This window comes from Trachemys scripta, chromosome 2 (assembly GCF_013100865.1).
Source record: "Trachemys scripta elegans isolate TJP31775 chromosome 2, CAS_Tse_1.0, whole genome shotgun sequence".
NCBI classification, from domain to species: Eukaryota; Metazoa; Chordata; order Testudines; family Emydidae; genus Trachemys; species Trachemys scripta.
In genome coordinates this window covers 54,157,093-54,167,586 of record NC_048299.1, presented here as the reverse complement: position 1 = coordinate 54,167,586, position 10,494 = coordinate 54,157,093, and the positions used below count along the sequence as shown (strand labels likewise).

The 10,494-nt window shown below is 37.5% G+C and overlaps 1 protein-coding gene across 1 annotated transcript; it reads left to right on the top strand.

Moving 5' to 3' along the window:
* Window positions 1–1,940: 1,940 nt before the first annotated feature.
* On the top strand, window positions 1,941–10,188 carry AGR2 (anterior gradient 2, protein disulphide isomerase family member). Its single transcript, XM_034759372.1, has 8 exons — window positions 1,941–2,000; window positions 3,745–3,885; window positions 4,241–4,304; window positions 4,536–4,588; window positions 5,125–5,198; window positions 5,651–5,714; window positions 8,444–8,527; window positions 9,426–10,188. The coding sequence occupies exons 2-8, from the start codon at window positions 3,753–3,755 to the stop codon at window positions 9,473–9,475; spliced, it is 522 nt and encodes a 173-aa protein (XP_034615263.1). The 5' UTR covers window positions 1,941–2,000; window positions 3,745–3,752; the 3' UTR covers window positions 9,476–10,188.
* The last annotated feature ends 306 nt before the right edge of the window (window positions 10,189–10,494 follow it).

The window sequence follows — 10,494 nt, the reverse complement described above, 5'->3', positions numbered from 1 at the left end:
GGTGGGCTGGAACTCCCCTCTCCCTTCATTAGTGAGGAACAAGACAGGCTCAGGGAACTTTCCAGCTAGCCTCTCTTTGAGATTCCAGGAAGTAAGTTTACTGGGAAATGTGGTCTCTCCTGACAGCCATATTTGTATTTGTAGACTGTAGCAATGTCTGCTGGGAAACAGATGTGAGAATTAAAATATTACCTATGTTACTAAAGGCTGCTGGGTACAGTTTAGGGAAGAGATTAGCAAACACACACTGAATTCATATTTGGAAAGTCTAGATACTGACTGACATAAGGCAAAGATTTCAGAAAGGGATGCCTAAAATTAGGCTCCCAGAGCCACATTTAGGTATCTGAAGAAGTGACCTGATTTTCAAATGTGTTTAGCACCCAGTGGCTCCCATTGACTTCAGGAGCCTAAATGTGGATTTAGGAGCCTAATTTTAGACACCCATTTCTGAAAATCTTGGCTTAGAGGAGATTTAATTTAGACAGATGCTACAGTGGCCATCTGTAAGATATAGCTCTGCATCCTATGGGAGAAGCACAGGAGCAAAGTCCTCTCAGGTAAAACACTCATTATATTATTACTTTCTGTCTCTCATTGCATTTACCTATAATCAGCCTATGCATAAAGATAGCATAAAGTACTTTGATATGGAGTTTAAAAAAATCTTGATCTCCTTGAATGCTTTGATTTCTTGTTTATCACACATCCAACATCCAGTTCATAAAATTACATTACAAATCAAAGTGCTGAACTACATTAATAAGAAATGTAATAATTACAGTCAAATGAGATCATCATCTTATCTGTGCTCAGCATTTTCCTAGTTACCTTTTACAAAATGTTGGGAAAGCTAAAAATAAAAAGTGGTGTATTAGGGTAAAGCAGTATTTTCTCTTAAATACACTCTGTCTAAATGCATTTGGAAATTGCTTTTCACTAGCAGATACATGAAATCGTAATGAATTTGACATCTATATCTGACGGGTTTCATTTCCCTTTCTAGATAGTGCTAAACTTTCCCTACCAGAGATGGCCATTATTCTGGGTCCCTTAAAATATGTCTGAAAACCAAAATGCACTAAGGGGGCCTCAAATGGCATGTACTGTAGTTTCAAAATATGTTGCCCAGATCAAGAACACAATGTATTTTGCTCTGTAAATTATACAGCGCAAACACCATGGATGGCTGTCTTGTAGGCAAATGATTCTATACTTTTCCTAAATGTTGCACTGTATTGCACGTATATCAAATATAAAATCATGGATTTTTATGGCATAATTAAAATAAATATAGAATTACTTTGTTACATAGGACATGAATCAGAGCTATATTTAAAATAGCAGATTTTAAACTGTGTTTGTTTTTAAGGTTCCCAAATAATGTGATGGTTTACAGAGTCTGTATAGCTGCCAACTAGAATAAGTTTCATTGTAAATGTTCCTATTTGATTTAGGTTTAAAAAACCAAAAAAATCAATGCTCTGCCTTAGACTACAGCATGCACAGTAAATTATCTCTTAATTACCACAGTGATGGAAACCTAAAGTTCTGAATCATCATTTTGACTTTCTCAAAGGAAGAAAAGAACCCTGCTGCAGGCTAAAACTTCCATCCAATCACACAAAGACAAATCAGCCTTCAGGCAAATCAGGAATCTTGATTTAAGCTTACCTGGACTTGGCTGTTTGCCCACATTTTAAAATACCTTTTAAAAATCACCCAAAAAGCCATATAAGTGTCTCTGTATTAAAATGTATTTTGCATGGGGTAATTGCTATGAAAGGGTAAAATTATTTGATTAAAAAATTAACCCTGAATGTAATTTTCTTTGAAAAAATAGAAAGGTTAGCTCACAGGGTGTAGTATTCAAATACCTAACTTGTGGGTGGAGTTGAGGTGTGCCAAGGTGCATAAATAGGTATTACTGAGACTTTGCCGTTCAGACTGAAACTTGGAACACTTGCTTAGCTCCTCTGACAAGTGGGAGGATAAACAAGGTAAGGCTATGAGCTCTTGCTTAGAAATGCACCTGTTAGACTCCAGTGAGCTTTGGACTCAAGTTACTTATTACTGTAGCAGGTGAGAAATGGAAAGGGAAGAAAAAGGCAACTTAAAGTATATAGCTTGCCATAAAGGGGACAGGTGGAATAATACTGCCTCTTCAATTAAAAGAACCAGAAACTTTATTTTCCCCTTGGAGCTTACCATGGCAATATCTAGCTTTGTACAGATGATGCTTTAAGGAGTAGGTTTAATGCTGGTTGGTCATTGCTTTCAATTCTGTATCAACCAGCAAGCTGAGATTTGTTTGCTCTTTGATTTCCTGTTTGACCAGTTCTCCTGCCCCCCCCCTTTTTTTTTAAAGCAACATTTCCTACATAATGATCTAACTAAACTGTCTCTGGAATCTGCTCTGAATCTCCACTGGGCTTCCTAATGAAGCTTTACTAGATTTCCTCCCCTCTACGGAGACTTTTTTTCTCTCTAATCTAAACATCAGCCTATTTCCAAAAAACATTTCTTGTTGCTTTTTCTATGCTGTTGAGGCCATGACTGAGCAGAGAGCCAGAGTCTATTGGGCATTAGAGCAGCAAAGGGTGATTTACCAGACATTTTAACTCCTCTTAACAAGCCCCCCTCATGTGGTTTCCCCCAAAGCTCTGGAAAGAGGCAGCCTCACCATGCTTTCACTTTTGCAGCCTGCATTTAAAATATACCTGCTGAAGCTCATGCATCCATTTTGATTTTCCTATGTATGTTCTGGAATACCTATCTGTTTATCTTAAGTTTTCTGTAATACACCTCCCCATGCTACCTAGCACTCAGATGAGAATTTACAGAGCAGATTTGAATCTCACAGAGTAAGAGTACTAAGTCTTGGTAGGATTATTTAAAAGATCAAGGAACTTTTGATCAAACTTTCCAGGCTCCATCCTCACTCCCTGAGTCAGGCTCAGGAAGAGATTTCAGTAGTAAAGCATCCCTTACACTGATACATTGCATTTTGAAAGAAATCCTCTGTTCTAATCTGTGTTCAAACCCTGGCTCTGCCACTCTGAGATCCCTGAGGTAAGTAACTTTGCCCCTCTGTACCTCAGTTTCTCTGTCTGAGAAATGGAGTAAGCCCTTCTAAACTGACCTCCCTCACATGGATGTTGGGAGATACTTTGTCTCTCTCATTTATAAAAAATTCATTACCACAGTAATTAGGTAAGTGAGGTGATAACTTTTATTGGATCAACTTCTGTTATAAATGTTTTATAATATCTAAGACACTTATTCATATTTGCAAGTGCCTTTAGACCATTAAATAATGGTACTATAGAAGTTATCTAATTGTTGAATCTCATTTGTCTTATTAAGTGAATTCAATGTATGTAAAGCCACCATCAAGAAAAAACAGAAAGAACTAGCATCAGAGAGAGTATCTAGGATGACTGCATTGAGATGGGACAGGCATATTTTAAAGTGGCCGCAAGTAACTTTTAAAGATTTTGGGAGATGATAGATTGATTTATTAATAATTTGTTTGCTAAAGAAACTTTACTACTTATTCATTACATCCTTGAACATGCAAACTAGCAAGAGTGGTTAATTCTAGCAGTGACTCAGCCCAGCTTCATATTTGTTACTTAGCCATTTATACACTGAAGCCTCATGTACTGTATGATCCTGATGAGCAATTTCCTGGTTGGCATTCTGAGAAACTGCCAGAATTCTAAGGGTTTGTTATCTTTTCAGCACTAGCCATGGAGAAGAGTTGTATATCTGTGTTCCTGCTGCTTGTTGCTGTCTCTTATGCTCTGGCTAAGAACGATGGCAAAAGGGATACAAAAGAAGTAAAAGAGACCAAACCAAAACTGCCTCAAACTCTCTCCAGAGGTAAAAACTTGGTTCATTCTCCCAATCCTAGCTCCATGAAAGTCTTTCACCCCTCAATCTGCTACCGTTAAATCCTATTACATTTTTAAATAGCTGTCTGGCCTGCAGTCCCTCTCCTTTCACCTGCCTATATATTCACAAATTTTTTTTCTCTGGCCTCTAAATATACTGCCCCCACCCCCCAGTACGTTTTCCCCCAGAAGAGATTTCATCTTCATTCAATTACAATACCCTTTTTGGCAGCATATTCTCTCAAAGTACTTCTTAGTATCCTTTACTTCATATTTCAAGCCTAGATATAATCTTCTCATCGCTAACAACTTTTTAAAGGTAATTGTATGTCATTTTTCTTTAGGGTGGGGTGATAATCTTATCTGGACTCAGACCTATGAAGAAGCGTTGTTCAGAGCCAAGACCGGGTAAAACAACATTTTTTTTTTTTCTATCCTGGCCACAGGTTTCAATGGCGCCATCTAGTGTTATCTGATTTACCCGATGCCTTTGGCATTAGGGAAAGAACTCTGACAACCGTTAGAAATCTGTGCTTTCGTTAATTGTCCTTTACAGTCTGAGATGATCTCCCTCATCAGCAGTGACTTTAAGGTTGTCAATAAGGAGAGTCTAAAATGAGGTGTCTTCTTCCATTTCAGCAACAAGCCCCTGATGATTATCCACCATTTAGAGGACTGCCCACACAGTCAAGGTAACATTGCTTTGAACATAAAGTCATCTTATTTTCTACCTTATGAACTCAAATACTGCTAAAATACAACCGTACTCTCTAATTCAGTGGCATACTCCACTCACTTCAGTAGAGTTCTCTGTGGGCATCAAGGTCCATCTGAAGGATCAGGACCTGACACGCAAACTAGACTTGTCTGAGTTGGACTGAAAGGCAGAACTAAAATGTGGTGGGTTTGGATAAAATTCAAATCCAAATCTCCCAGAAATTTGCAGGAGTTTGAATTTGGAGGAGGGAGGGGAACAGACTTATGCCATTTCTATTTGTTACTTCAGCTCTGTTCTAGATATCACGCACACACAGAATTAAAATGGAGAGTTTTAAGCCTTTCAGCTGGACATGCTAAAATCTCCTAACTTTGGAGAGCCCACAAATCATATCGGAATCTTTTCCTATATCATTTCTTGGCAAATGTGTGTGATTTTCCCCTCTTTCCCCAAGTTTGTATTTTATTTATTTATTATTTGTAACAATTGTTTGACATTTATTAATTGTAGCACTGAAGAAAGTATTTGCTGAACACAAAGAAATACAGAAATTGGCTGAAAAGTTTGTTCTTCTGAATCTTGTTGTAAGTTCTCCAGTTACATTTGATCAAAACTTAAAGTTTCAACTAGCTCTACTCATGACAGGTGGTTGGAAGCAGTAAACATATATCATTAATTATGGCTTCTTTGACTAAGGCAAATATTGTGCATCAGTTTAACCAGATATGATTAGAACTGTCTGGTGCTACAACGGGATAGATTTAACGATAAATACAGTATATTCTATAGCTATTACAAGAAGATATACACTACAGTATAAGATTTATTTAAAATAAATAAAAACATTGTTAAATATGACATCTGCAGTTTTAACATGTTCTTTGGTTAGTGTATTTCTCAAACTTTAAAACTTCAAACTACATGTTAGTTTGATAGCCAAGAAATTATCAAGTAGAAAGAAAATGTTCCGTTTGTGCTTTTTATACAACATGATCTGCAGCAATCTTGACTTAGAACCTTATCACTTTTGTTCCAGTATGAAACAACTGACAAACATCTTTCACCTGATGGCCAGTATGTCCCTAGAGTTCTGTTTATAGGTGAGTACTGTTGGTTTTAATGACACAGCCTCCAAGGAAGATATCCATTTTGAAGCTATAGAGGCTGGGTCCCCCAGCATGATACAAACAAGGAACGCTCTGCATTGTTAACAGGGGTTAATACCAAGAGAAAAATAGAATCTTTCATTTTGTTTTGCTGGAACGAATGTGACAAAACAAAACTGGAATTAGGCAGCAGTGTGTGAGTCTTATTTGGGCTGTGGGGGAGGCTTATGTAGTAATAAATATATTTTAATAATAATAATCTCCCTCCCTAACCTCAAAAGGGCCTTTGCCGGTTCTGGGATGGGCTTGCACGTGGATCATGTTGAGACAATTTATTTCTTTCTGTTGACCAAAGTAAGGGGGCTAAAGGACCATGTGTCTCTTGATAACTATTAATATTTGTAACAATGCACATCAGGGTAATTCAAGTATCATGTAATGAAGTGGTGTAAATTGGGCAACTGCACTATTCAGAACTGAATTTCCCTGATCGTGTTTCAGAAACACTGGGGTTTTATTCACGTCATTTAGAAAACATGAAGTATCAGCTATTGGAACAACTTACTCCATCTTCCTATATGTACATATGCAGCAAGTAAAGGTATAGACTTTTTAAGAACATAAGAACGGCCATACTGGGTCAGATCAATGGTCCATTTAGCCCAGTATCCTGTCACCCAACAGTGGCTGGTGCCAGATGCTTCAAAGGGAAAGAATAGAACAGGGTAATTTAGCAAATTATCCATCCTCTGTCATCCTGTCCCAGCTTCTAGCAGTCAGAGGTTCAGAGACATCCAGAGCATGGGGATGCATCCCTGACCATCTTGGCTAATAGCCATGAACTTCTCTAATTCCTGTTTGAACCCAGTTATACTTTTGACCTTCACAACACCCCCTGGCAAAAAGTTCCACGGGTTGACTATGTATTGTGTGAAGAAGTACTTCCTTATGTATGTTTTAATTGCTGCTGCCTATTAATTTAATTGGGTGCCTCTGGTTCTTGTGTTATGTGAAGGAGTAAATAACACTTCCTTATTCTCTTTCTCTACACCATTCATGATTTTATAGACCTCTATCCTCATCATCCCTCCTTAGTCATCTCTTTTCTAAGGTGAAGAGTCCATCTTTGTAATCTCTTCTCAGATGGAAGTTTTTTTTTTTTTTCCATACCCCTAATCATTTTTTGTTGCCCTTCTCTGTACTTTTTTTTTCCAATTCTAATACATATACTTTTGCAATGGGGGACCAAAACTGTACACAGTATTTGAGGTGTGAGCATACCATGGATTTATACAGTGGAAGGACAGAGAATATCCTATCTACCCCTTTCCTAATAGTGCCTATATTAACTTTTTTGATTTGCCACTGCACATTAAGCAGATGTTTCCACAGAACTATCCATGATGACACCAAGATCTTTCTTGAGTGATAACACTAATTTAGACCCCCATCAATTTCTATATATATAGTTGTTTGTTTTCCAATGAGCATTACTTTGCACTTATTGAATTTCTTGTGCCATTTTGTTGCCCAGTCACCCAATTTTTGAGATTCCTTGTAATTCTTAATAGCAAGCTCTGGACGCCATCTTAAGAAATTTTGTATCATGGGCAAACTTTGCCACCTCACTATTTAACCCTTTTTCCAGGTCACTTATGAATACATTGAACATTACAGGTCCCAGGACAGATCCTTGAGGGACCCCACTATTTACCTCTTTCCACTGTGAAAACTGATCATTTATTCCTATATTTTATCCAGTTACTGATCCATGAGAGGACCTTCCCTCTTATCCCAAGGATGCCTACTTTACTTAAGAGCCTTTGGTGAAGGACCTTGTTAAAGGCTTTCTGAAAGTCCAAGTACACTATATCCACTGGATCACCCTTGTCCGCATGTTTGAACCTCCCCTCAAAGAATTCTAATAGATTGGTGGGGCATGATTTTCCTTTACAAAAGTCATAGAAGATTAGAGTTGGAAGAGACCTCAGGAGGTCATCTAGTCCAACCCGCTGCTCAAAGCAGGACCAACACCAACTAAATCATCCCCAACATACTGATACTTCTGTTCTTTACTATGGTTTCAACCAATTTGTCTGGTACAAACCAGTAAGCTTAACTTTAGTAATTGAATGGATCACCTCTGTAACTGTGTTCATTTTGTTTTTTGAATTGACACTGCATTAGATATGTGCCAATCAACTGGTGCAGAGGCTGATTTAAATGATTGCAAAACTACTACCTGTGGTCTGTAATCTTTGTCATATTTGAGTTGCTTCAGAATTCTTGGGTGAATACCATCTGGTCCTAATGACATTACTGTTTAACTTATCAATTTGTTCCAAAAGCTCCTCTATAGAGACCTCAAGCTGGGTCAGTTCCTCAGCTCTGTCACCTAAAAAGAATGGTTCTAGTGTAGAAATCTCCCTCAGACCCTCTGTAGTGAAGTCCAATGCAAAGTATTCGTTTAGCTTCTCTGCAATGGCCTTATCTTCCTTGAGTGCTCTGTTAGCACCTCAATAGTGCAGTGGCTCCACTGATTTGGCAGACTTCCTACTTCTGATGTACTCAAAAAAGAAAACAAAATTTGCTGTTTAGTTTTTGTCTTTTCTTGTTGCTCCTCAAATTCTTTTTTGACCTGCTTAGCTATACTGTGTATATATTAATGTTGTAGACTATTTTAAAATTAATTTCTGCCACTGCTTTTCCTTTCCTCTTTCCAGATCCCTCCCTGACAGTTAGAGCAGATATTACTGGAAGATACTCAAACCGTCTCTATGCATATGAGCCTTCAGATATTTCATTGTGTAAGTATATTTCCCAACAGAAGCTTGCACATACATTTAGAACAGATGAATGTCTTCTCAAAGAGCAGTGAGAAATGCTAGACCTGTTTTACTTAATATTGGTTGAAACATGATTTAATAGCCAGACCTAATTACGTTCTTCATGACCTCTTGCTTATTTAGAGTCCAACTCTGACACCCTCACACTCAGCTGTGCCTTACCGTATGAGTAATTGCAAGGGAAATCTATAGGATCGTTTACAGTATAAAGGTGCCAGAATCAGGCTCATAAAAACTACAGCTCATTTTTCAATAGTTCATACAGAAAATGGGTTAAGATAGCAGCTTTAACAAGAAATTAAATATAAAGGGACATTTAAAATTATTTTCACATAATTGATCCTGAAAGACCAGCAGTATGGTTCTAGAGCATTAAAATTCCACCTGTTTGGAAGGAAGATAATGCATTTTTGCAGAAAGTTGCATAATTCATTGGCACTCACTTTGCATGATAGGTGGAACACTGGTGCTCTAAGAGCCTTTGGGGGCCACAGGATAAGAATCCTATTAAAGTTAATGGGAGTTATTAGTATCATGCAGCAGAAGAGGAACCCAGCATTGTAATGGAAATACACTGTGAGTGAGAGATCCCCTCACAGGTCAAGAGCAATTAAATTGTGTGGAATGACTGGACTCCCCACACTCCTCTTTAGAAATCATATTAGTAGGGTAGGTTCTCCAGAAACTGTAATTTAAAACATGGTCAGGACTGTTTACAAGTCTTGGAAGAGACTGTGAAATGTATGATGGATGAAGAGTTAGTACAATAAGGGAGCTTGTAACAGCACTTTCTCTAAAGTAATTTGTCACTAGCCCTATAACTGCAGAAATGTAACAGTTCTTAATGTTTCATTTCTAGTGTATTCAAATATGCAGAAAGCTCTGAAACTGCTGAAGACTGAATTATAAGGCAGCAGAAAAGCCCATATGCAGCCAAGATGTCTGATCTTCCCGCTCTGCTCTACTCGCTGGCATCAGTGAAAACTTTTTAGGTTGATTTTAGAAATGCATAGCACTGGTTTATATGCATAACTAACTGTATGGTTTTTTGTTAACACTTTTATACTGGATGGGATTTTAAGTACTGGTTGCTTTTTAAAAAAAGCATACAGAACACTGTATGCTTCAACTGTAAACCATGATTTTTTTAAGAAATAAATGCATTATGTTGTCTTACTTTATGTGGCCTTACTCAGTGTATTCAAATAGTCATCCAACATTAACAAAAGAGAGGCTGCTTTGTTATAAAAGGCTGCAAAAGAGGTTTTAACTTCCCCACTGTAACATCCAGATGCTAAAACAGATTATGACTTGAAAGCCAGGGAGGCTTCTTCATCTCTACAGTTTTAACAGCCATATAAGATTCTTATTCCTCAGGCTCCTGTTGAGTGTATTTCCTAGTTTAAACATTAATTTTCTTTAAAAGTTGGTGGTTGTTGTCAAGTGTATTGCAAGGATAGGGAAGAACAGCAGCAGCTCGCAACATTGATTTGACCACCTCTCACAAATTCTAAGGAAGTTATTGTAAAATGTCTAAGATAGTAAGAGAAACAGTTGCTTGATAGTATTTGCAATAGCTTCATAGTAAATTTAATGAATACTAACCCAGAAGTTATTTCCAGATCTATTACTTAAAATTAAAAAATAGTATAAAATTATACTTGTTAATGCTGAACATGAAAATTATTTACCTGTCTTCAGAAATTTTATATTACCTCTTTTAGTAAGAGGAACACCAGTTTGACAGCTGGGGCCTCTGTCAGTACAACTATGAATTCTAATTTTCATAGATTCAAGGACTGAAAGGGACCTAGAGAGGTCATTGAGTCCAGTCCCCTGCCCTCATGGCAGGACCAAATACTGTCTAGACCATCCCTGATAGACATTTATCTAACCTACTCTTAAATATCTCCAGAGATGGAGATTCC

What these genes read in the sequence shown, in the direction of transcription:
- AGR2 (XM_034759372.1), top strand. Translation starts at nt 3,753, where the DNA reads ATGGAGAAGAGTTGTATATCTGTGTTCCTGCTGCTTGTTGCTGTCTCT. An exon ending in TTGTTCAGAGCCAAGACCGG is followed by an intron (nt 4,305 to 4,535) that starts GTAAAACAACAT and finishes CTTCCATTTCAG; the next exon opens with CAACAAGCCCCTGATGATTA. An exon ending in TTGTTCTTCTGAATCTTGTT is followed by an intron (nt 5,199 to 5,650) that starts GTAAGTTCTCCA and finishes CTTTTGTTCCAG; the next exon opens with TATGAAACAACTGACAAACA.